This window comes from Myotis myotis, unplaced genomic scaffold, assembly GCF_014108235.1.
Source record: "Myotis myotis isolate mMyoMyo1 unplaced genomic scaffold, mMyoMyo1.p scaffold_m19_p_3, whole genome shotgun sequence".
Lineage (NCBI taxonomy): Eukaryota > Metazoa > Chordata > Mammalia > Chiroptera > Vespertilionidae > Myotis > Myotis myotis.
Window position 1 is genome coordinate 113,044,292 of NW_023416335.1, and position 25,561 is coordinate 113,069,852.

The window sequence follows — 25,561 nt, forward strand, 5'->3', positions numbered from 1 at the left end:
GATCTTCATTACCCCCCCACTGGATTTGCAGTACATGTATTTTCTGTGCTCAAATTACAGTTTTAGCATCATTTTTCAGACTTTAATGCAAGTGCAAAGAATATTTTCATATTACAAATTACATTTTACTGTGCAGGTGAGACATTTCCTCCTGACTCGGTTGAAAGAGGTTAATCTGCAATGTAATGACATGCAAAAGACAATATCAAAAGAATAGATTCTTTAAATGCCTTCCAAACAATGATTATACTGAATGAAATGTATGCTTATGATTTGATATCAGTATGTGACAGTATCTATCTGGGTGAAAAGACATCTTTAAACATGAAATACATAAAATTTCATTAAAATCATCATTAATGTATGAACATTTGTATTTGATTTTTTTTTAAACATCCTCATCTGAGGATATGTTTACTGATTTTAGAGAGTAAGAGAAAAAGGGAAACATGGATTGGTTGTCTCCCGTATGTACCCTGACGGGGGATCAAACCCAAAACCTAGGTATGTATCCCCGACTGGGAATGGAATCCACAGCCTTTTGGTGTACAGGCTACACTGCAAACAACTGAGCCATACTGGCCAGGGCTGCATTTGATTTTGATGTTAGGGAACAGTAACTTTGAATCCCAACTAAGTGAAATATTCATCTTCCCCCAAAGAGTTTAATTTTTATTAGAAGACCTGTATTACAAAAAGTTGTGCTTAACTATTAGTATAATATTTTGAATTTCATCCATAAAAATTGTGGAAATTTTGTCTCATTGTGTCACTACTTAAATAATGTCCTCAATATTTCCCGTTAGTCTTTAAAACCTAAAGTATTTGCTCTTTGATCCTTTACAAAGTTTGCTGACTGCTGCTTTACATCAAGGTATTTTTATTCTGCAGAGTTGTGTACCTGCACATAATAGCAGAATTAATGCTTAGTCTCACAGTGAATTTAACAGAAAATATATAGAACGGTTTTGTTTCTATTGTATTTATTAATTGCAGGTTGTTTACTGTAAAAAGACCTTCCTGCTTTGTGATAATATTTAATTTGAGAAGAGGCTTTCTACGGTTCTATATTATTGATCTACAGAATATTGGAATTTCTTACCATGTAACAATAGTGTATAATTAGCTGCAGTGTAATTCTCAAGTAACATAGATGATGCCTTCAGTGAACCTATGCTTGGCGAAGGGGCAAATATAACATGCCAAAACACATAAAGAAAACAGCTTTATTTTTAAGAAAGTACTGTAGTCACTTAAAGAGCCTAGAACTAGATGTGGTTAATTTTGAGGCAGAGTGTTAGAGCCCCTTAAGAATAGATAAGAGACAGAGAGGAAGAGCCAAGCTACCCACACCAAACTCTAATTCCCTCAGGAAGGCATGGAAAAATACTATGATTTTCTCTTCTAAGGTTATTCATTGGTCTACTGTTCCAGGAAGTAAAAATAGGGCAATTTGGACTTCTTCCCGGGATGTCATTCTTCTGTATCTCTGTAGTTCCTACTCTTTGTAGTCTTGAGTGGAAAGTATTTCTGCATGGAAGTCTGGAATGATTCTGGGAGATGTTTGGGAAGCCTGGAAGAAAAGCTGGAATGATGGGCTGGGAAGCTTTGGTGGAAACCAGAGTTTCAGATGATGGTCTTCTAGCATCTTGTAGAATAGAAAAGATTAGTGATAGTTATTTGCACAGACAAAAAAGAAAAAGCGATAGAGAAAGGCAGGATCATGGGTGATTACAGTTGAACAAAAAGAGCTCAGGTAGTTTAATTCATAGGATTTTGCTTAGATTTAAGTTGTATGGCACATTAAATGCACATAAATGATGTGTGGACAACTATAGGCTGTTCTGTTAAAATGTGTTCCTTCAGTATGACATTTTGTTTTTAGGCCAAAAAGTTTTAGTGAGAATTTCTGTGGTTTTAATTGACATAATTGGAAAATATGTGATATTCATATATTTCTACATTTTCAAGAGTAGATGGAAAGAAATTAAGCAAGATCATGTTTACTATTATTGCAGTTTGTTGATATTACAAATGAGCAAGAAAAACCAGTACCTGTAACAGGAATCCGTAGTTCAGAGCTGTGTAATTTCTCATTATTGTCTTGGGTGTTCTTTTCTGAACTCTTTTGTGCTGCCAAAATTAGAAACTTTGTTCAATATTTTAAGATGTATTCAGATAACCTCAAACAAAGAAAAAACCATTTTGACTTTCCATGTAGTTTTAAGCTGATATTTTAAAGAATAATAAAACATATTTTGAAGTCAGTACTGAAAACTTAATAAAAAGTCATTATATTTAATGTTTAGGTCTCTGAAAGAAGATGAACTTGGCTGAGATTTGTGACAATGCAAAGAAAGGAAGAGAATATGCACTTCTTGGAAATTATGACTCATCAATGGTATATTACCAAGGCGTGATCCAGCAGATTCAGAGACATTGCCAGTCAGTTAGAGACCCAGCTATCAGAGGCAAATGGCAACAGGTAAGGTCACATTATTCAGTGAGTCAGGGCAGCAGTCTGTTGTTCTTGAAAGACTAGAGGCCTGGTGCAGGACATTCGTGCACTTAGGGGAGGGGTCCCTCAGCCCGGCCTGTGCTCTCTCATAGTCCAGGAGCCAATGGGGGATGTCTGACTGACAGCTTAAGCTGTGACCCCAGCTTCTGGCTGAGCGGTGCTTCCCACTGTGAGAGTGCATTGACTACCAGGGGGCAGCTCCGGCATTGAGTGTCTGCTCCCTGGTAATCAGCGTGCATCATAGCAACTGGTTGTTCCACTGTCAGGCTGAAACCGGCTCTCCAACATCCCCCGAGGCGTCCCGGATTGTGAGAGGGCATAGGCCTGGTCGAGGGACCCCACTGGTGCACGATTGGGGCTGGGGAGAGATGTGGGAGGTTGGCCAGCGGTGAGGGGGTGGGGGGAGTGGGGGGGGTGGTGATACGCGGGAGGGCTCCAGGGCGTGTCTCACTCAATCCCGATCAGCTGGACCCCAGCAGCAAGCTAACCTACCGGTTGGAGCGTCTGCCCCCTGGTGGTCAGTGCACGTCATAGCGAGGGGTTGAGTAGCCTTAGCATATCATTAGCATATTGCATGTTGATTGGTTGAACAGCCAACCAGACAATCAGGCACTTAACATATTAGTCTTTTATTATATAGGATTAGAACTTGAGATGTAAATAGTTCTTACTTGTCTGAATACTGAGGTATATTTAAAATGCACTCTGAATAGTTTTCTCTCTTGCCCAGATAATATTTTACATATTTTTTATTATTTCATGAGACATACTTCAAAGATGCTTAATACGAATTGAACCTATTTTAATTTTTTAAAAATTTCATGATCAGTTGCCTAATTGTGAGAACAAATTTTTGAAATAAATTATTGCTACTTGCCCTTTCCCCTTTCAGTTCTACATGCAGTTTGACCCATTTCATAAAACTTTTCCTTTAAGAAAGTTTATTCTTTTGAAAGATTCCTTACGAATACAAAGGAGTCAGTAATCTAATAAAAAACACTAATATGTTTGCTGTCTCTTGACTATACAACTTGATTTTATAATAGTACAGTTAATAAAACCTTGAATTATAATTTTCCACTTATTCTTAAAACTTAAAATCCTTTTAAAATTATAAGTACAAAGTCAAGTATTTCTTTGAAGTTTCCATTTTACGTACTAATGCCTTTTAAGTGTTTCTTCTAATTTTTCCACTAGTCAGAAATTGATGTTTTACTAAATTTGTAGGGTAAATTTGGCTTATTTTCTGACTTAAGTGTTACCAGATTATGTTGAGTGAGAACAATATACTTGCTCTATGTCAAGTTGAAAATTTTAGTTGTTTTCCTCTATCCTACATACTAGCCACAGATAAGAGTGGTTTATTAATCTAGCATGGAAATATTCTTGATAAGTTATTAATTGTATTAAATAGTTGCCATTTTTATTCAGATATTTCTACTGTTTCTTTCCATTAGGTTCTGAAATTTCATTGCTCCAAGTATATCATGTAATTGCACATATGAGCAGTTGAACTTTACCTAGGTTTTTCTTTGATTCTGCATCTCCTTAATATGTTCCTTTCTATATATATTAAATTGATGATTTAATATAAAGTGATGATTCTCTCTTCCTTCCTCTCTCTCTTCTTGAACAATATTACCTATTATTCAAGGTAAAGTTCAAGGCACATTTCTTATGCTCTGCTTTACAGTAAAGTGTGCATTCTGATTTAAAAAATTAGAATTGTTAAACTGAGTTTATAAATGTAATTTTCAATCAATTACCTATTTGCCTTTGAAAATTAGTTTTGGCTCAGAGTTTCAAAACACAAGAATTTCCATATACTAGGTGCTCAATGAGAGTTTTGAAATACAGGAAAAATCTGGCCTTTGAGCCCAAAATAAACTTTGCCCAGGACTTGAAAGAATTTAACAAGTCCCAAAGAATTCAGATTTTAGATGAAGGAGAATTTAAATAAAAATTAGAAGTGTGTTATTCATATAGTATTTGACCACTTCAGGCTTTCATACGCCCATAACAAGCAGGCATTTCATATTTAGTGAGATTGGGGACAGCAAATGCTGGTCAAAAACTTGGCTGGTAAGTTTTTGGAAGCTAGCTCTGGTCGGGTAGCTCAATTGGTCAGAGCATCGTCCCACTATGCAAGGCTGCAGGTTTTATCCCTAGTCAGGGCACCTATAAGAATTAACTAATGAATGCGTAAATAAGTGGAATAACAAATTGATGATTCTCTCTCTCTTCCTTTCTCTAAGATTAATAAATAAAAAATTTAAAAACTTTTTTGGAAGTTATTTCTAAGTATATTAAAATGATTTAGCATTAATATTATAGTTCTCTGGGACTGGCTAACTTGTTACTGAATTAGTTGCTTGTTTTAAAGTATGTTCATGGTCATTACATTCCTTGGTAGAAATAAAGTTCCATTATGAAGGTATATTACTAGTTCCCCTGTGAAAAGGTATTTAATTATATCTTTTTTTAAACTGATTCCTGCCCTTCTATCTATATCCCTTTAAATAGTTCTTTGTTTTTGAATATTTTTTTTTTTAATGACTCATGTTGCATACTTTGAAAAACATTAAGGAAACTTGCATTCTATAGCAATTTATATAAACTTGAAACAATTTCTGGCATAAAGGCTATATATATGTATGTATGTATGTATTTATTTATTTATTTAAGGTTCGGCAGGAATTACTGGAAGAATATGAACAAGTTAAAAGTATTGTCAACACTTTGGAAAGTTTTAAAATTGACAAGCCCCCAGATTTCCCTGTGTCCTGTCAAGACGAACCATTTAGAGACCCTGCTGTTTGGCCGCCCCCTGTACCTGCAGAACACAGGTAAATGGACTTCATGTTCTCTTTAGGTCCTTCTGTAGCTAATTAATATTCAGAGTGAAGAGAGTGAAGCTTTATCTGGACAAAGGATGAAAAGTCTCTTGGGGGGCATGTAAATATAATACCTGCGTATACTTTTTACACCTATGGGTTTACAGAGTTTTTACTTGTATTTGATAAAGAACAGAAATGGTATATCTTGCTTTTAGAATGTTTTTGCTACTGTACTTATAACAATAGAAATATAGTCCTAAAATTTTCAGTTAAATGAAATCTTTTAGATTTCATAATATCAGCATCAATACTTGGATGGCTTTTTTCCTTTAAAACATTTTTAAAAAAATATATTTTATTGATTTTTTACAGAGAGGAAGGGAGAGGGATAGAGAGGTAGAAACATCCATGTGAGAGAAACATCCGTCAGCTGCCTCCTGCACACCTCCTACTGAGGATGTGCCCGCAACCAAGGTACATGCCCCTGACCGGAATCGAACCCGGGACTTTTCAGTCCACAGGCCGACGCCCCAGCCACTGAACCAAACTGGTCAGGGCAAAATATTTTTGCTTTGAAAGATTCTTATTTTTAGATGAAATGATAGACAAATTGGATTTATCTGGTTGGGCTTACAGCCAATTTCTAGAATCTTAGTGTTTACTGTTTCTTAAAGGTTAAAGGTCAGATTCCCTACTGTGGCATATAAAGCTCTTAAGTTTATCTCCCTGATGCCCAGTCTGTGCATCACCTACATAAACCTTTCTCTTCTCATTCTTTCCTGTCATCTTGTCTTTGAACAGTTCTTTAATGAATTCCCATAGCCCCATCTAAGCAACTTATATTCATTAAGTCTCAGCTGAATTGTATTTCCTCCTCTCTGTAGCCTTTTTTAATTTGCCCAGGCATGACGGCTTGTCATAGAGGTAGGTCGCATTTTTTGGTATATTCAAAAGATTAGGAGCTTTGCAAAGTCAGGACTATGCTTTTTATTTACTCAAAACAAAAATAACAGACTTCCATTGTCAACACAGGGTTTGGTACATAGGCATTCAACCAACATTGAATGAATAACTCCATTAATTCCACAAATGAGAAAGTGAGGCCTGAGAGACCCTGACTAGTTAAGTTAGGCTAGATTAGGACCTGAGTTTAGGTCTTTCTGGCTTTCATTTCCCTAGAGCAGGGGTCCTCAAACTACGGCCCGCGGGTCACATGCAAATACAAATATTGTATTTGTTCCTGTTTTGTTTTTTTACTTCAAAATAAGATATGTGAAGTGTGCATAGGAATTTGTTCATAGTTTTTTTTTAAACTATAGTCCGGCCCTCCAACAGTCTGAGGGACAGTGAACTGGCCCCCTCTTTAAAAAGTTTGAGGACCCCTGCCCTAGATTGTGAAGTGGTATTGTGGCCAGAGTGTTGTAAGTAAGTTTTCCTTTGGCCAGTAGCTGTGATCCTGTGTTTCACTTGCTGAAGTTTCCTAAAAGCATTTAAAAAACTGTGAAAAGTGGTTAATTTATTCCTTCAGGTTTTTACCCACTGAGTTATGGGCAGATTTATGATTTCCACTATAAAAATACTAGATGATGATCCTGTTCTAAGGTCTACAACAATATAGTGCTTTCCTCAGATGTAACTACCTTCGGGTGTTTTGAATTAAGGTAACCATTACCCCTCATGGGTTATGTGTATATGCATATAGGTTCTTTGGTTAATCTCTCCCTACCTCCACTCCCCCTCACCCCCCACCTTCCCTCTGAGATTCGTCAATCTGTTCCATTCTTCTGTGTCTCTGGATCTATTCTATTTGTTTGTGTTCTTTTAGTTCCTTTCATTAAAGTTTTGTAGTTTTCATTTTACATATATTTCACTTCCTGTTTTATTGTTTTGATACTATTGTGAATGAGAAGGTTTCTTTACTTTTTTTTCAGCTGTTTCATTATTATTGTATAGAAACACATTGATTTCTGTTTGTTGATTTTATATCCACAACTTTATTGAATTCATTGATTAGTTTCAACAATTTTTTGGTTTAGTCTTTTCTGTTTTTAAGATCAGCCCTAGCCAGTTTGGCTCAGTGGATAGAGTGTTGGCCTGCAGACTGAAGGGTCCTGGGTTCGATTCCGGTCAAGGGCACATGCCCGGGTTGCGGGTTCAGTCCCCAGTGAGGGGTGTGCAGGAGGCAGCCGATCAATGATTCTCTCTCATCATTGATGTTTCTATCTCTCTCTCCCTCTCCCTTCCTCTCTGAAATCAATAAAAATATATTTAAAAAAATCATATCACCAGTATATAATACTAATTTTTGTTTTTCCTTTTTGATTTGGATGCCTGTTAGTTCTTTGTCTTGCCTAATTGCTCAGCTAGGACTTCCAGTACAATCCTATATAATAAAAGGCTAATATGCAAATAGACTGAATGGTGGAATGACTGGTCGCTGTGATGTGCACTGACCACCAGGGGCAGATGCTCAATGTAGGAACTGCCCCTTGTGGTCAGCACAGCTCAGCCAGAAGCCGGGCTCATAGCTGCCAAGCACAGCGGTGGTGGCAGGAGCCTCTCCTGCTTCCATGGCAGCGCTAAGGATGTCCTAAGCCATCTGTCAGACATCACGAGAGGGCTTCCAGACTGCGAGAAGGCACAGGCCAGGCTGAGGGACTCCCCTCCCCCCTGCCGAGTGCACGAATTTCATGCACTGGGCCTCTAGTATTGAATAAAAGGTGAGAGAGAGCACCTTTGTGCTATTCCTGATATTAGAGGAAGAAGCTTTTAGTTTTTCACTGTTGAATATGTTAGCTGTGGGCTTGTCATACATAGTCTTTATTATGTTCTTTCTGTATCCAATTTGTTGAGGGTTTTTAATCATGAAAGAATGTTATATTTTATCAACTGCTTTTCCTGCATCTAGTGAGAGGATCATATAATTTGTATCTTTCATACTATTAATGTGGTTGGATACACTTATTGATTTGTATATGTTGAACCACCCTGGCATGTCAGGGATTAATCTCACTTGGTAATTTTTAATACATTGTTGAATTTGGTTTGCTAATATTTTGTTGAGAGTTTTTGCCTCTGTGCTCATTGGGGATATTGGTCTATAGTTTTCTATTGTGGTGTCCTTATCTGGGTTGGTGCCAGGGTAATGCTGGCCTCATAAAATGAGTTTGGAAGTGTTCCCTCTTCTTCGTTTGTTTTTGAAGAGTTTAAGAAGGATTGGTGTTAACTATTCTTTAAGTGTTTGGTAGGATTCACCAGAGCAACCATCTGGTCCTGGGAATAACTTTTAGTATAGGAAATACCTGCTCTGAATTGCTAGAGCATCATGATGTATATCAAAAAGCAGTGGCCACAGATAATAACACTAATATTCATGGCTCAAACTGAATAAAAAGTGTGACGGGCATTTTCCCATTGATGAACACTTACCTGAAACTTCTCTTTCGAGAAATACTAGCCTCGGTATTTCCTTTTTGTTCTGTTCTCCCTAAACTGCTCATAATACAGATCTGATTTATGTTTATACTTTTGCTTTGATCTTTACTCCTACTGAAAGTGAAAGATGAATGGACCAGAATATATTTCTCTGAACCTCCATTCTCCATGCTAAATTTTAAAACGTTTTCTTTGTATGTAGCCATTGTGTGTATTTTTTTCCTCTGTGGATCAGAAATCCGTAATAAAAACAAATCTAAGACTAAATATTGCCCAGGGGAAATTTTTTAATTCCCACTTATATCATCAACAACAATAGAAAAGCACTCACCAACTCCACAAGGTTCTCTTAGCGAAGAAATTCTGTTTAATACCTTGAGGATTAGCATGGGATAAACTTTATGAATAAAATCTTTATATAAGCAAAACCACATGGTGACATATATGTAAGTCATATGTTAATGAAGTAAAATTTACATAGGTTTGTAGCACAGAATGTGTTCATGGGCTGAAAAAATAAGTAACTATTAAGATTGTAAATGTAGGGTTAAAAGTTATGGGAAGTTAGGGTAATATAATATTTTTCTCTGGTAATTTTTTTCTATAGGTCATGTAAAACAAGCATAATAAAATTTTCCTTAGAGATAGTGAATAGTGGATATAGTCATTATGTATCTTGGTTTAATGGGAAGACTCTTAACTTGAGTCCATGAGATCTGAGTTTGAAGTCTGCTTCTGACACCTGCTTGTTTTATGATCTTGAACAGGTTATTTAGCCTCTCTAAATATTAGCTTCCCTATCTGTAAAACTGGGATCTCTACCTCATGGATTAATTAAGAGAACTTAGTATATAAGACAGTAACTGTCAAGTAATAAGTAACTAAAATGGTCAATTTTGAAACAAAATACCACAATGTTCTTTCAGATAAATAAGCAACTAACAATTAAAAAATGATTGCCTCATTCATAAAATTCCTCAAGGAAATTATTCCCCCTGAACAATTTACATAAATCTTTAGTTCTCTGAAACATTTTGAATAACTCTGGCAGAGAGGATATGGTGTTTTAAATATCCAAGTCTCATAAAGTTGGTGTTCATTTTCAGGGAAAGAATGATAACTAATTATCAGTCATTTACTGAATGTTTTACAACTATTATCTTATTTAAAACTCCAATGATCCCATGAAGTAGCTAGTGTTATTGTGTACCCATAATACTATTGCTAATTTATTATTATGAACCCCATTTATAGCTGAGGAAATTGAAGCTTATAGAGTTTGTAATTTTTCCAAAGTTATCTGAACAAGAAAGTGGGACAGTCAGGATTTGAACCCAGATCACCTCAAGTTCAGGACTCTTATTTATATCCACTCTGCTGTGTTACTTTCCTATACACATCAGTGATGTCTGTTGGCATGTTTTGATATCATCTCTATATTCTGATACATCTACCGGATTAGCTTCTTATTAGAGGTGATAGGAAAATAAAGATGCTGGAAATGCTAAACTTAATAAATTGTGATACTTTAAATATAATTAAAGAAATTTCTCTATGGGAACATCTGAAATCACAGTGGAAGGCCATAGAAAAATAGAATTGACCTTATTTTGCACAAAATGTTTCCGGGATGCATCTGATGTGTTTAGCATTAGGCACAAATTTGGTAGCCTGATTCATACCTCTGTCCTTTTCACTTCATAGACTTAACTCAAAACTTCTCCCTTATCCCTGTTGCTGGACACCAAGGCACTCTGTATACTGTGGGTTCCAGCAGTGCTGTTGGAAGTTATATCTTATGTGTCATGCTTCTGCTGAGTTCAATCATGATCCTGTTTTCAATCACCAGCAGCTGCTTGGATAAATCAAAACAGTTTTTTTTTTAAAAAAAAATGAGTTAGATTCATTGTCTTAAACCTGAGGAAATTGAACTACAAAAGTAGGATTATGATGGGAGGTAGTGGCAATATTATCATTAAATGCCAAAGAGAGGAAGTCTCCAGGTCATTCTTAGTGTCCTAAGTTAAAAGCTATCTTGTATTCATTAAATTATGTTATATTTTTTATGTTATAATAAGTTTATTAAACATTCTCTTTAATGAGACCATTTAATTTTTTTTATTAAAAATTTTGTTTTTAGAGAAAGAGAGGAAGGGGGAGAGAGACATTGATTTGTTGTTCCACTTATTTTTGCATTCATTGGTGGGTTCTTATATGTGCCCTGACTTAGGATTGAACCTGCAGCCTTGGTTTATTGGGAGAATGCTCTAAGCAACTAAGCTATCCAGCCCAGATGAGACCATTTTATTTATTTTATTTTATTTTTTCGTTAATCTTCAGAATATCCTGAGGATATTTTTTCCTTTGATTATTAGAGAGAGTGGAAAGGAGAGAAAGAGAGAGGGAGAGAAAACGATTGATATGAGTGAGACATCAATTGGTTGCCTCCTGCACACACCCTGACCATGGCTGGGGATTGAACCTGCAACCCAGTTACATGCCCTTGACTTGGAATCGAACCCAAGACCCTTCAGTGTAGGGTTGATGTTCTAACCACTGAGAACACCTGCCAGAGAAGGATGAAAATATTTTAAAATGGTGTCTCCCAGTGAAACCTGAAGCCACAAAACTAAGATGTTCTTATTGGAGCAGTATTTGACATAGTATATATTCAATAAACTATTTTTTACTTAACTTAAAAAATAAATGATACATCTTTTAAAGTTGCATATTTTTGGAGAGATGGTAGAATAGGATACACAAGCCTGAAGTTAATCTTTGGCTTATTCTGTGTGGGTAAACTGGAACTCTGATATGCCTTCTAATGTTATTTCATCTGGAATCAGGGGAAATAGCATAATGTGTTTCTGTGCATATATAGATAGGAGGAATGATTTGTATCAAATTTATCTTATTCTGTAGAATTTCAGCCAAGGGGAAATTCTTACTGCTTAGTATTAAACTTATTGCTTTATGTTCTTAAGGTATCCAAATAGGTTAAGTAGCTGCTAGCATTTAAAATGCCAATTTGCAGTGGAAAAAGATCAGTTAAGATCAAGGTCAAGTACCAGTAGACAGCAAACTATCATCTCATCCTTATAAGTATTTCACCCAGACTCTAGCTCAGTTATTTTCCTGGGATTAGGAGGTAAGAGAGCAAATTTTTCTATCAGTTCCACCACTAATTGAGTGGTCCTCCAAGTAAGTTTACTTTTCTGCATCTCATTTTTCTCCTCTGGAATATGTTTGTTGTGATGAAATTGTTTTGTAAAATTATTTTGAAGTCTTAGGAAGAAAAATACTATATTATTGATCTATCCAACATAGATTTTATGAACATTCATCATATGCTAGATATTATCTCTGGCCCTGTTCAAAGTATGAAGGTAACAATCCTCTCCCTAACCCCCTGCGATCACTCCAAACACACACACACACACACACACACACACACACACACACCCCTTGGCCTTAAGAAAACAATAAGAGAAAATAATCCAGACGTCCTGGGAAATTTAAGTAGGATGCTGGCACCTATTGTATGTCAAGTATTGTGCTAGTACTATGCTGGGATGCAGAAACAGATCTGTCCCTGGCCTCTTAAGCATACAGTCCTACAGTAAAATGGGTGTGAGAGCCAGTACTGAAATAGAATGGACTGGATTTGGTGATTAATTAGATAAAGAGAATGCGAGCAAAATTGGAACAGATAATGAAATTTCCAGACCAGGATGTTGAATAAGAATTGGAAATGAGAACCAGAGTTTAAGAGAGAGTGAGATTAGTGGTGGTTATTTAGGAATCACCAGCAAGGGAAGGAATTTTAAGAAAGAAAATATTTAAGGTCGTTCTTTGTATGATGGAATACGTTATTTGCTTAATATGATTCACAGGTTGAAATTAAACTCATTTTCTTAACATTCTGAAGTCATATTCTCTTCCAAAATCCTGTTTGTGGAGAAAGGGATGGACTCTATTTTTAGACTCTCGGTAGCATGTAGGTAGCAGTGCTGATGAACTGCAATAACTGACATTTACTGCATTCTTGACTGTGAACCAGGTACTGTGCTAATAGGCTTTTTACATGGTTTATTTCTTAATCATCACAACCACCCTCTAAAATAAGTACTATTTTTTCATCCCTATTTTTTAGAAGACATTGAGGTTTAAAGATTCTAAGCAACTTTATCCAATTCTGTGTGTAGGTCAAATAAGGTAGGATTGATAGTGGAAATGGATTTAGCAATATGGAGCTTATTGGTGACCTTGATGAGTATTTTGGATGGAATGGTGGAGAATAACAGAGTGGGTTCAGAGAGTGGAACCAGAGGGATTGAAAACAATGAATATATGCAATTCCTCAATTAGTTTTGCTGAAAAGGGGAGCAGAGAAATTGAGTGGTAGTTGGGGAAGACATGGAGTCAAGATTTGTTGTTTTGGAGGGAAAGGATGTTTGTAAGCCAATGAGAATGCTACAGAAGGATGGAGAACATTGAAAATGTGTGGGAGAAAATGGACAGCTATGGAGCAATGTCCTTGAATAGATGAGAGGAGATGGAACCTAGTGGTCCAGTGGAGGGGGGCATGGACAGCTGATTCAGAGTAACGGGAGGGAAGACAGGTTAGTTATGTGAGCGTTGATGCAGAGAAGTAGGTAGATATGCAAATGAGCACTTGTGGAAGGTCTCTTCTGATTACTTCAGTGAGGGAGAAAAAGCAAGCAAGATAGTCTGAGAGTGAGGACAGGCGATAGGTGCTTCTTATGGACTCTAGATTCTGATCTGAAGTACGCCAAGAATGTACTGTTTTATTTCTTTTATGTTTTCTCTAGGGAAAGCCTTATTTTATAGGATTCAGTACTCATATGAAATCTTCATTTTGGAATTCTCAGTATTTATTATAATAAGTGCCTAAGTACTTGGTATTTCTGTCATTTTTTATGTTACAGAAAACACAACTGAAAGGTAGAAATTTTAATTCATTAGAGGTGAACTAAGAAATGGGAACAAGATAGTGGTAAGTCAGAATGAAATCATAACACATCACTTAAAAATATTTATTGAAAAAAACCTTTGCCTTGCTGCATGTTAGCCACTGTCATTTTCTTTCTTTGTTCATTTGGTGTCTGCTAAAATATACACTGTACATCTATTGCCTTTCACTACCCCTTTTCCCTTAACAACAGAAAATCCTGGATCTCCATTCATTGCAGTTTTGGGGCTGAATTCTTGAAGATAACTTCCTAGTTTAATAGTGGAATGCCTCTTCTCAAGACATGTGTTTAACTTTTGTAACACTTGATAATTTTACCATCTTTCTTCTTTGGAGCATTGCTCTTATGGCTTCTGTGATATTACACTATTTTGTTTTTCTCCTGATTTTCTTTTTCTGACTGAGATCTCTTCTGTCTTACCTCCTGCTCGTGTTCCCTAGTCCTCATCCTGCTGCTCTTCCTGTATTCAGTTCAGCTCAACATATTCAGCATCTACTGTGTACTGGACACCATGGATGCAAAGAACAGAAAGCTGGTTCCTTTGCCCAGAGCTGGGTTATTAACCAGGCTGTGAGGATCTCATCCTAACTCTGCCCTTTAGTGTCTGTGAACCACCCATTCAACCTTTCCCTCTTTTCCTCTTCCATAAATTGGAGAGCAGAACTACAGTTACCTCATGGGGTTGTTTTGAGAAGTAAATGATTGAATACACCAAGTAAAGTGTAAAGAACAGCCTGGCACGTAAGACGTGCTCAAGAAATACACTCCCCTGCCCCTCACCCCTACTCCAATTGATATTCAGATGGCTAATGCCCTCCCCTCATTTAGGTCTTTGTTCCCATGTTACCTGGAGAGTTTTACCCTGACTACCTTATTTAAAATATTTCTCCCTCAGTTGCCACCATTTTATCCCTTTACTCTGCTTTATTTCTCTTTATGGTACTTACTGCTACCTTACATTATATTGCGTTTATTGTTTATTGCCCGCACTATACTGTAAGCTCTGTAAGGTCAGGGCCTTTGAATGTTTCACTGCTATCTCCTCAGCACCAAGAATAGTGCCTAACACAGTGTGGCACTTAATAAATGATTTTTGAGTGAATGAATAAATAAAATGCTTATTTAGATTTATCTGTGTGTTTACCAGTTGTTTTGTTCACCATTCCTTGCATTTCACTCTTTCTAGATTCAGTTTCTTCTTTGCTGAGGCATATTCTTTAATAGTTCTTACAAAGGTCTCTTTTAGTGGTAAAACCCCAGTTTTAGTCTCAAAATATCTTTTTTAAAAAATATATTTTTATTGATTTCAGAGAGGAAGGGAGAGGGGGAGAGAGATAGAAACATCAATGATAAGAGAGACTCATTGATTGGCTGCCTCCTGCACACCCCTACTGGGGATTGAGCCTGCAACCCAGGCATGTGTCCTGACAGGGAATCGAACCCAGAACCTCTTGGTCCATGGGACGATGCTCAATCCACTGAGCTACCACAGCCAGGCCTCAAAATATCTTTATTTTTATTTTTTTTAACTAGTGCAGGTTTGTTTTAATTTTTTTTCTTAATACTCACTTAAAGATGTTTCCATTGATTTTTTCTTTCTTTCTTTCTTTTTAATATATTTTTTATTGATTAAGATATTACATATGTGTCCTTATCCCCACGTTACCCTCTACCCCCCCCTCATGCCCTCCCCCCCCCCCCCCCCGTTGTCCGTGTCCATTGGTTAGGCCTATATGCTTGCATATAAGTCCTTTGGTTGATCTTTCCCCCTTACCCCCACCCTCCCCTACCTTCCCTCCAAGGCCTGACAGTCCAATCAATGCCTCTCCGTCTCTGGATCAGTCCTTGTTCATCAGTTTATGTTGTTCGTTATATTCCACAAATGAGTGAGATCATGTGGTATTTATCCGCTCTCCAGTTCCATCCATGCTGTGGCAAATGGTAAGAGTTCCTTTTTCTTCTTCCTCTTCTTAAAGAATACCTTTCAGCATTTCATATAATGCTGGTTTGGTGGTGATGAACTCCTTTAGCTTTTTCTTATCTGTGAAGCTCTTTATCTGACCTTCTATTCTGAATGATAGCTTTGCTGGATAAAGTAATCTTGGTTGTAGGTTCTTGGTATTCATCACTTTGAATATTTCTTGCCACTCCCTTCTGGCCTGCATGGTTTCTGTTGAGAAATCAGCTGACAGTCGTATGGGTACTCCCTTGTAGGTAACTGAGTTTCTTTCTCTTGCTGCTTTTAAGATTCTCTCTTTGTCTTTTGCTCTTGGCATTTTAATTATGATGTGTCTTGGTGTGGTCCTCTTTGGATTCCTTTTGTTTGGGGTTCTCTGCGCTTCCTGGACTTGTAAGTCTATTTTTCTGACCAGGTAGGGGAAGTTTTCTGTCATTATTTCTTCAAATAGGTTTTCAATATCTTGCCCTCTCTCTCCTTCTGGTACCCCTATAATTCTGATGTTGGTACGCTTGAAGTTGTCCCAGTGGCTCCTTACACTATCTTCATATTTTTGGAATCTTTTTTCTTTTTCGGTTGGGTATTTTTTGTTTCTTTGTATTTCAAATCTTTGACTTGATTCTTGGGATCCTCTTGTCTGCTGTTGGATCTCTGTATATTATTCTTTATTTCAGTCAGTGTATGCTTAATTTCTAGTTGGTCTTTTTTCATATCCTCCAGGGTCTCACTAAATTTATCGGCGGTTTCCATAAAATTCTTGAAAAACCTTATAAACGTGGCCTTGAACTCTATATCCAGTCGTTTGCTTTCCTCCATTTTTGTCATTTGTGACCTGTTTCTTTGTCTCCGCATTTTTTATGCTTCCCGGTGTTGGTAGAGTGGTTTTGTGTGCTAGGTGTCCTGTAGGGCCCAGTGGCTCAGCCTCCCCAGTTACCTGAGGTGGACACTCTTGGTGTACCCCCTTGTGGGCTTTGTGCACAGTCTTATTGTAGTTATGCCTTGATTGTTGTAGGATCACTGGGAGGAATTGACCTCCAGGCCAATTGGCAGTGAGAATCAGCTGTGTCTGCAGTGGGAGAACTTCTGTGCTGAAGACACCCTTCTGGGGCAAGACTTGCTTCAGTGGGGCTTTGGTGCTCACTGAGTCTGCACCCTGAGTGTGTCCCTTATGGATCTGAGGAGCTGTAATCTGGATGGTCCCACTCTGACCACTGGGTACACTGGCTCTTGGATCTAAGGAGGTGCTAATTTAGCCTCTGCCTGAGGTTACACAGAAGGAGCTACGAAGAGAACTGCAGATTCCCCTTCCTTTTTTGGAGTTTGGAGGTGCCCTGATGAGGCCCAGCTGTGAAGCAGTGCAAGCCGCTGTGAGGCCTTGGGCCTTCTCTTGGAAGTTCTGGGTCTGTCTGGCCCAGCTGCAGTTAGGTAATTTTCAGGTTGCAAAGGGCCAGGGCATTCATATGCAAAAGCCTCTGCCGCAGCCTGGGTGGGGCGGGGTCTCAGGGAATCAAAGGGCGGAGCAAGCAGCTATGGCAGATTCTCAGCCCTGCCCTAAGGGGCCTCGCATCTCAGTGTCCTGGTAATTGCTGCAAGCACCTCTGAGGGAAAGCTGCCCTCAAGTTCCAAGTTCTGCCCGCTGCCAGACAGTCCAGTTTCTCCCCATATGAGTCCTGGGTCCCCAGAGACTTCCCGGAACTGGAGTTCAGAGCAGTCGGGAGCTTGTGACTCCCTCCCAATTCAAAAAGACAGCCGTGTCCTCAGGTGCCAGCCCCTTTTCGTGCGCATGAGCCTCTGTACCTCTGCACTTTACTTCCGCAGCTCCTCTTGCTCTCAGTGTGCTTTTCTTTCCTTCTAGTTGTAGAATTTCCACTCTGCCAGCCTTCCTGTAGTTCTGGATGATGTCCGTTTTGTCTTTTCGTTGTATTTTTGAAGTTGTTTTGGGAGGCAGCAATTTCCCAGTGTTTATCTATGCCGCCATCTTAATTTCTCCAAAATATCTTTATTTTTATGTCATTTTTAAATGATAGTTTAGAATATAGAATACTACATTGGGAGTTACTTATTCACTGTGCTTTGAAGATATTAGTAATACAGTGGGGCCTTGACTTACGAGTGTCCCGACTAACGAGTTTTTCGAGATACGAGCCATCTCTTGGCCGATTTTTTGCTTTTAGTTGTGAGCTAAAATTTGGGTTACGAGCCAGCTTCAGATACCCCACCGCTAGTTGGCGCAGCAAACGTCACAGTGAATGCCACAACATCAGCCCAGCATCACGTGTCTCACTCGTTCACTTCTTGATTTGACATACGAGTAATTTGAGTAACAAGCTCCGTCACGGAATGAATTAAACTCGTAAGTGAAGGCTCCACTGTAGTATTATTTTGCTTCTGGCTTACATTATCAGTTTAATTGTTGTTTGCCTATAGATAACTTCTTTAATGTCTCATTATTTTTATAGTCTTATTTTTTGTCTTTGGTATTAAGTAGTTTCACTATGAATTACTTAAGTGTAGTTTTATTTTTATTTATAGTACTTAAGACTTATGTTTCTTTTGCTTTAAATTCTTTTAGGCTTTTAACTATTTTAAATGTTCATTTTATTATCTGTAACTGATAATTTTATCAGAAGTTATTGTAAGTCCTACGTTTTTATTTCTGATGGCTCTTGTTTGTGGTAAAGTTGATAATGTCTTCTCAAGGTTTTAGTTATTCTAATGTGTGCCTTCTTTAGAAGGATGGTACTCCTGTGTTTTGTTTTATCCAGGTGCCTTAGAGATGTTACCTGTGTAGGACCACTTTTAGGTAAATTTATTTGCTTAAGGTAATATAACACTGAATCCCAAATCACATGAGAGCAGGCCCTTGGTTATTATTTCTAAGGAAGACTTTTGCTCATTCCACAAATATAGAACAGATAGACTTTCTTGTTTCTGTTTGTATTAGTGTGTGTGTCTGTCTCTCTGTGTGTGTGTGTGTGTGTGTGTGTGTGTGTGTGTGTGTTAAATTCTACCATTTCACTGAAATTATAGCCATTTGAGAATCCTGGCTTTATGTGGTAGTCTCAATTCACCTTCTTTGACTTAGGAGGAACAAAGGCCTTGTCTCAGGTTTTACTGTGCAGTCATTACATCTCAAGCCCTTAGGTGTCCGAGATTCAGGAACCCCAAAGACTGCCAGTTCCTTTCTTTTATGTATTTATTGGCCATTATCATGTGGCCCTCTTGTAAGATCATCAATGTATGTAAAAGGATATTTGTTACATTTTTTTCTAGAATTCCTATATGTTTTATAGTGGGAAGGTTTTCAGCTTATTTTTGTTGTAACCATATATTTATTATTTTTGTATTTCCATTATAACTTCTTGTGGGTTTTATTCTACAGTTTATTCTTTTTGAGGGCTCTAGTTTATGGGTTAGTAGGGAACTCTGCTTCAGAAAGGCTTTAGTTATAGGATTATTGTGTGGACAGAAAGGGATGTTCAGTATAATTATTTTTTTTTTCTTATTTATTGATTTAAGAGAGAGAAAAAGAAAGGGAGGGAGGGAGGGAGGGAGGGAGGAAGAGAGAAACATCAGTTTATTATCTTACCCATTTATACATTCATTGGTTGCTTCTTGTATGTGCCCTGACTGGGGATTGAACCTACAACCTTGGCATATCAGGATGAAGCTCTAATTAACTGAGCTACCTGGCCAGGGCCAAATTTTAAAAATATATGAATAGCATTTTGGCTAAAATATAAGCTTATTGAATTTTTTGAAAATTAGTAAAATAAGCTCAGAATTTGACTATAAGTTAAACAAAGAACTGTAAGATAAAGGTCAATTTTTAATATCAGTAAAAGTTTTGTAGTCCTTACAATCTAAAGAAATGCCATTGTCCATCTAGTTTTAAGGTCTTCAGAGTTAGGCAGAAAATACATGAAATATTTTAAGATTTTCAGGTTCAAAGGTCTCTAGAGTTAAATGGAAAAGACAAGCCCTAACTGGTTTGGCTCAGTGGATAGAGCATCGGCCTGTGGACTCTAGGGTCCCAGGTTCGATTCCTGTCAAGGGCATATACCTTGGTTGCGGGCACATACCCAGTAGGGAGTGTGCAGGAGGCAGCTGATCAGTGTTTCTCTCTCATTGATGTTTCTAACTCTCTAGCCTTCTCCCTTCCTCTCTGTAAAAAATCAATAAAATATATTTTTTAAAAAATGGAAAAGACAAGAGTCTACCTTTTAAAAATATTTTTAAAATTTATTTTTTTAAATTAAATTTATTGGAATGACATTGGTTCATAAGATTATATCAGTTTCAAGTGTACATTCAATTCTATGATACAAAATGCATTGTGTGCCCACCACCCAAAGTCAAATCTCTTTGATATTTGACAAATATATTTAATGCCAAAGAAGAGCAAGGTACAATCAAGTGATTAACTTGCCTGGGAGTGGTGGAATTCTACCACTAGACTAGAAAATTAGTAATGTTACCGTCTTCTTTCCCTCACCTTCGAAGTGACAGAATGACTGGCTCGGCAACTCTTGCTTAATATGTCCCATCAGAATCACTGACAAGAATCCCGTAACTATCTAGCAGAAATCTGGTTGTGGGTAACATAAAAATGCTAGAAGGCAACTTCCATGATGTTAAAAGAAATTGTGTAACATTTGGTGTGAAAAGTATGTCAGCAGCTTCAGGTTTTATAGCAGATGAAATTGCCAGTTAAGTGTTACTTTGGTTAACTTGGATGATAATTGGTAAACACCCTTCAATTCCAGGAAGGTTTAGAATTAAAAAATGAAAATATCTAAGAGAATTAAAACTATAATAATATTTCTCTGTTAAGGGACATATGCATTAGTACATACTGACTTATTTTTATTTGTACTTGTAATTTAAGAAAATATGGCTAATAAACCATTCAATTGCAATTTAAAATGTATTATGGAATAATTTAAATCTGTAATTTTTTTTTTACAAAAAATTATGTTAACTACTTTTGAGGAACATTCTGGAGAGAGATATGCTTACCTTATAAGTTTAATTTACTAGGTTTATAAATGTATTTTTATGTAATTTATTATGCTTCATTAAGTAAGACAATTGAAGAGCTAAGAAGGAAGTAAAACGTATTAAATTTATATATGTAGGTAAAAATTTTTGTTGCCATTTAATTAATTGGGTTTGCAAGCTGGACCAAATATTATTCAAAAGCCTCTTAAAAGGGATTTCTAAAATATGCTACTCTTGTGTATAGAAAAATATTTGTTAACTGAATTTAAAAGCTTTAAGAAATAACTGAGTTTTTTCATTTTTAACTTTTATAAGTTGAATTTTAAAGAAGTAAAGTAAGACTTTGAAGAGTATTTTCTGCACAAACAGCATCCTTGAGGATACAAAACAACTCATATCAGCATGGCTTGTAGTACTCAATGTATTTCTGAATGTGATTGATTTGTTTATTAGATAATGAGGGAAGACTTAATATATCCTCTCATATTGTAGTAGCATAGTGTCTTGCATTCACTAAGAGTTCAGATATATGTTGAAAAAGTTAATATTTTGAACAGACTGACTACTGAATATATCAGAATAAAATATTTGTTTATAATCTGAAAGCAAACAACTAAAGTTTCTAAAGTTATTTTTATTTTTCACTTTTAAAAATGTATTGTTTATTGTTGATAGTATTGCGGATATCTCTCATTTCCCCGGACCCTTTCCACCCTCCTCCCAGCCCCTTCCCATCCCCCAGGTCTTCTCTACCCTATTGCCTGTGTCTATGGGCTATGCATGTAAATATATAAGTTCTTTGGTTTATCTCTTCTAGCCCCCCAAACCCCATATAGAGGTATGTCAATCTGTTCAGTGCCTCCCTTCTTTGGGTTTTATTTTGCTGGTAAATTCATTTTGTTCATTAGATTCTGCAAATAAGTGAGATCATGTGATATTTGTCTTTCTCAGCTTGGCTTTTTTCACTTAGCATAATATTTTCTTTTTTTTTTTTTCAATTGACAAAATTTTAAATGTTACAACTGAGTACAGTTATTTGTAATACAGACCTACTAATGGGAAGAATGGAATTCTTTTTTTTTTTTTCCTGGTACATGGTATATTACTAAGTTCACCATATACATTTAGACATACTGGCCTACTCTTCCCTTCTTTTTTTTTTAATTTATTTTTTATTTTTATTTTTTTTTATTGCTTAAAGTATTACAAAGAGTATTACATATGTCTCCTTTTTTCCCCCCCGCCCTTGACAATCCCCTGGCCTCCCCTACCCCCCAGTGTCTTATGTCCATTGGTTAGCATAATATTTTCTAGGTCCCTCCATGCTGTCCCAAAGGGTAAGAGATCTTTCTTTTTCACAGATGCATAGTATTTCATAGTGTAAATGTCCCACAGCTTTTTTATCCATTAATCTGCTGATGGGCACTTAGGCTGTTTCCAAATCTTAGCAATTGTAAATAGCACTGCTATGAACATAGGGGTGCATATATTCAGATGTACCATTGGCAAATATGTTCTCCCATTCAGTGGGTTCCCTTTTCGTTTTGTTGATGGTGGTTTCCTTTGCTATGCAGAACCTTTTTATTTTAATGTAGTCCCATTTGTTTATTTTCACCTTAGTTTCCTTTGCCCTAGGAGATGTATCCATAAACATACTGCTACATGAGAAGTCTGAGATTTTATTGCCTATGTTATCTTCTAAGATTTTTATGGTTTCATACCTTACATTTAAGTCTTTTATCCATCTTGAGTTTATTCTTGTGTGTGGTACAAGTTGGTGGTATAGTTTCATCTTTTTGCATGTGTCTGTCCAGTTTTCCCAGCACCATTTGTTGAAGAGACTGTCTTTACTCCATTGTATGTTCTTGCCTCATTTGTCAAATATTAAGTGACTGTAATGGTGTGGGTCAATTTCTGGGGTCTCTGTTCTGATCCATTGGTCTATATGCCTGTTCTTGTGCCAGTACCAGGCTGTTTTAGTTATAATGGTTTTGTAATATAATTTGATATCCGGTATTATGATCCCCCCTACTTAATTGTTCTTTTTCAAGATTGCTGCAGCTGTTCGGGGTATATTTATGGTTCCATATAATTTTTGGAGTATTTGTTCTAACTCTGTGAAGTATGCCACTGGTATTTAATTTATTTATTTTTTATTTTTATTTTTAAATATAATTGTTATTGATTTCAGAGAGGAAGGGAGAGGGAGAGAGAGATAGAAATATCAATGAGAGAGAATCATAGATTGACTGCCTCTTGCATGCTCCCTACTGGGGATCGAGCCTGCAACCCGGGCATGTGCCGTTGAATGGAATCGAATCTGGGAACTTTCAGTCTGCAGGCTGATGTTCTATCCACTGAGCCAAACTGTCTAGGGCTGCCATTGGTATTTTAATAGGGATTGCATTGAATCTGTAGATTTCTTTGGGTAGTATAGACATTTTAATGATGTTAATTCTTCCAATCCATGTACATGATGTATGCTTCCATTTCTTTGTATCTTCCTCTGTTTCTTTTTTGAATGTCCTATAGTTTTCCAAGTATAGGTCTTTTACCTCCTTGGTTAAGTTTATTCCTAGGTATCTTATTTTTTTCTTGTTACAATGGTAAATGGGATTGGTTTTTTATTTTCTTTTTTAAAAAATTGTTTTATTGCTTAAAGTATTACAAAGAGTATTACATATGTCTCCTTTTTTTCCCGCCCTTAACAATCCCCCGGCCTCCCCTGCCCTCCCCCCCCCCCCAGTGTCTTATGTCCATTGGTTATGCTTATATGCAAGCATACAAGTCCTTTGGTTGATCTCTTACCCCCCCGACCCCCCGCCCCTCAACCCTCCCGGTTTTCCCGCTGTAGTTTAACAGTCTGTTCGAGGCAGCTCTGCCTCTGTATCTATTTTTGTTCATAAGTTTATAATGGTATTTATTATCCATGAGTGAGTGAGATCATGTGGTGTTTTTCCTTCATTGACTGGCTTATTTCACTTAGCATAATGCTCTCCAGTTCCATCCATGCCGTTGCAAATGGTAGGAGTTCCTTCTTTTTTACAGCAGCATAGTATTCCATTGTGTAGATGTACCACAGTTTTCTAATCCATTCATCCACTGATGGGCACTTAGGCTGTTTCCAGATCTTAGCTATGGTGAATTGTGCTGCTATGAACATAGGGGTGCGTATATCCTTTCTGATTGGTGATTCTGGATTCTTGGGATATATTCCTAGAAGTGAGATCACATGGTCAAATGGGAGTTCCATTTTTAGTTTTTTTTTTTAAAATATATTTTATTGATTTTTTACAGAGAGGAAGGGAGAGAGATAGAGAGTTAGAAACATCGAAGAGAGAAACATCGATCAGCTGCCTCCCGCACATCCCCCACTGGGGAAGTGCCTGCAACCCAGATACATGCCCCTGACCGGAATCGAACCCGGGACCCTTCAATCCGCAGGCCGACGCTCTATCAGCTGAGCCAAACCGGCTTTGGCCATTTTTAGTTTTTTGAGGAAACTCCATACTGTCTTCCATAGTGGCTGCACCAGTCTGCATTCCCACCAGGAGTGCACGAGTGTTCCTTTTTCTCACATCCTCTCCAGCACTTGTCGTTTGTTGATTTGTTGATGATAGCCATTCTGACAGGTGTGAGATGGTACCTTGTTGTTTTGATTTGCATCTCTCCGATGATTAGTGACTTTGAGCAAGTTTTCATATGTCTCTTGGCTTTCTGAATGTCCTCTTTTGAAAGGTGTCTATTTAGGTCCTTTGCCCATTTTTTGATTGGATTGTTTATCTTCCTTTTGTTAAGTTGTATGAGTTCCCTATAAATTTTGGAGATTAGGCCCTTATCAGATATAACATTGGCAAATATGTTTTCCCACACAGTGGGCTTTCTTGTTGTTTTGTTGATGGTTTCTTTTGCTGTGCAGAAGCTTTTTATTTTGATGTAGTCCCATTTGTTTATTTTCTCTTTAGTTTCCAATGCCCTAGGAGCTGTATCAGGGAAGAAATTGCTTCGGCATATGTCTAAGATTTTGTTGCCTTTGGATTCTTCTAGTATTTTTATGGTTTCCTGTCGTACATTTAAGTCCTTTATCCATTTTGAGTTTATTTTTGTGTAGGGTGTAAGTTGGTGGTCTAGTTTCATTTTCTTGCATGTATCCGTCCAATTTTTCCAACACCATTTATTGAAGAGACTGTCTTGACTCCATTGTATGTTCATGCCTCCTTAGTCAAATATTAATTGAGCTTGTTGGTTCGGGCCGATTTCTGCCCGATTTCTCTGTTCTATTTCATTGATCTATATGTCTGTTCTTGTGCCAATACCAGGCAGTTTTGAGAACAGTGGCTTTGTAATACAGATTGATATCTGGTATTGAGATCCCACCTACTTTGTTCTTTCTCAGGATTGCTGCAGCTATTCGAGGTCTTTTTTTATTCCAGATGAATTTTTGGAGAGTTTGTTCTAGGCCTGTGAAATATGCCATTGGTATTTTAATGGGAAGTGCATTGAATTTATAGATTGTTTTGGGTAGTATGGACATTTTAATGATGTTGATTCTACCAATCCAAGAACATGGTATGTTCTTCCATCTGTTTATGTCTTCCTCTATCTCTTTTTTCAACGTCCTGTAGTTTTCTGAGTAGAGGTCTTTTACCTCCTTATTCTTTGGTCATGGTGTATGATCTTTCTGATGTACTGCTGGATCTGATTTGCTAAGTTAAGTTTATTCCTAGGTAGCTTAATTTTTTTTGTGCGATGGTAAATGGGATTGTTTTTTTTAGTTTCTCTTTCTGTAAGTTCACTATTGGTGTATAGAAATGCCCTA

General features: G+C 37.1%; 1 protein-coding gene across 2 annotated transcripts in view; it reads left to right on the plus strand.

Moving 5' to 3' along the window:
• Positions 1-25,561, plus strand: part of KATNAL1 (katanin catalytic subunit A1 like 1) — a 104,788-nt gene that overhangs the window by 8,462 nt on the left and 70,765 nt on the right. For both annotated transcript variants that reach the window (XM_036301737.1, XM_036301738.1), the window contains exons 2-3: positions 2,310-2,485; positions 5,204-5,364. In XM_036301737.1, the coding sequence (XP_036157630.1) occupies positions 2,324-2,485; positions 5,204-5,364 (323 nt within the window). In that variant the 5' untranslated portion in view covers positions 2,310-2,323. The remainder of the gene's footprint in view (positions 1-2,309; positions 2,486-5,203; positions 5,365-25,561) is intronic.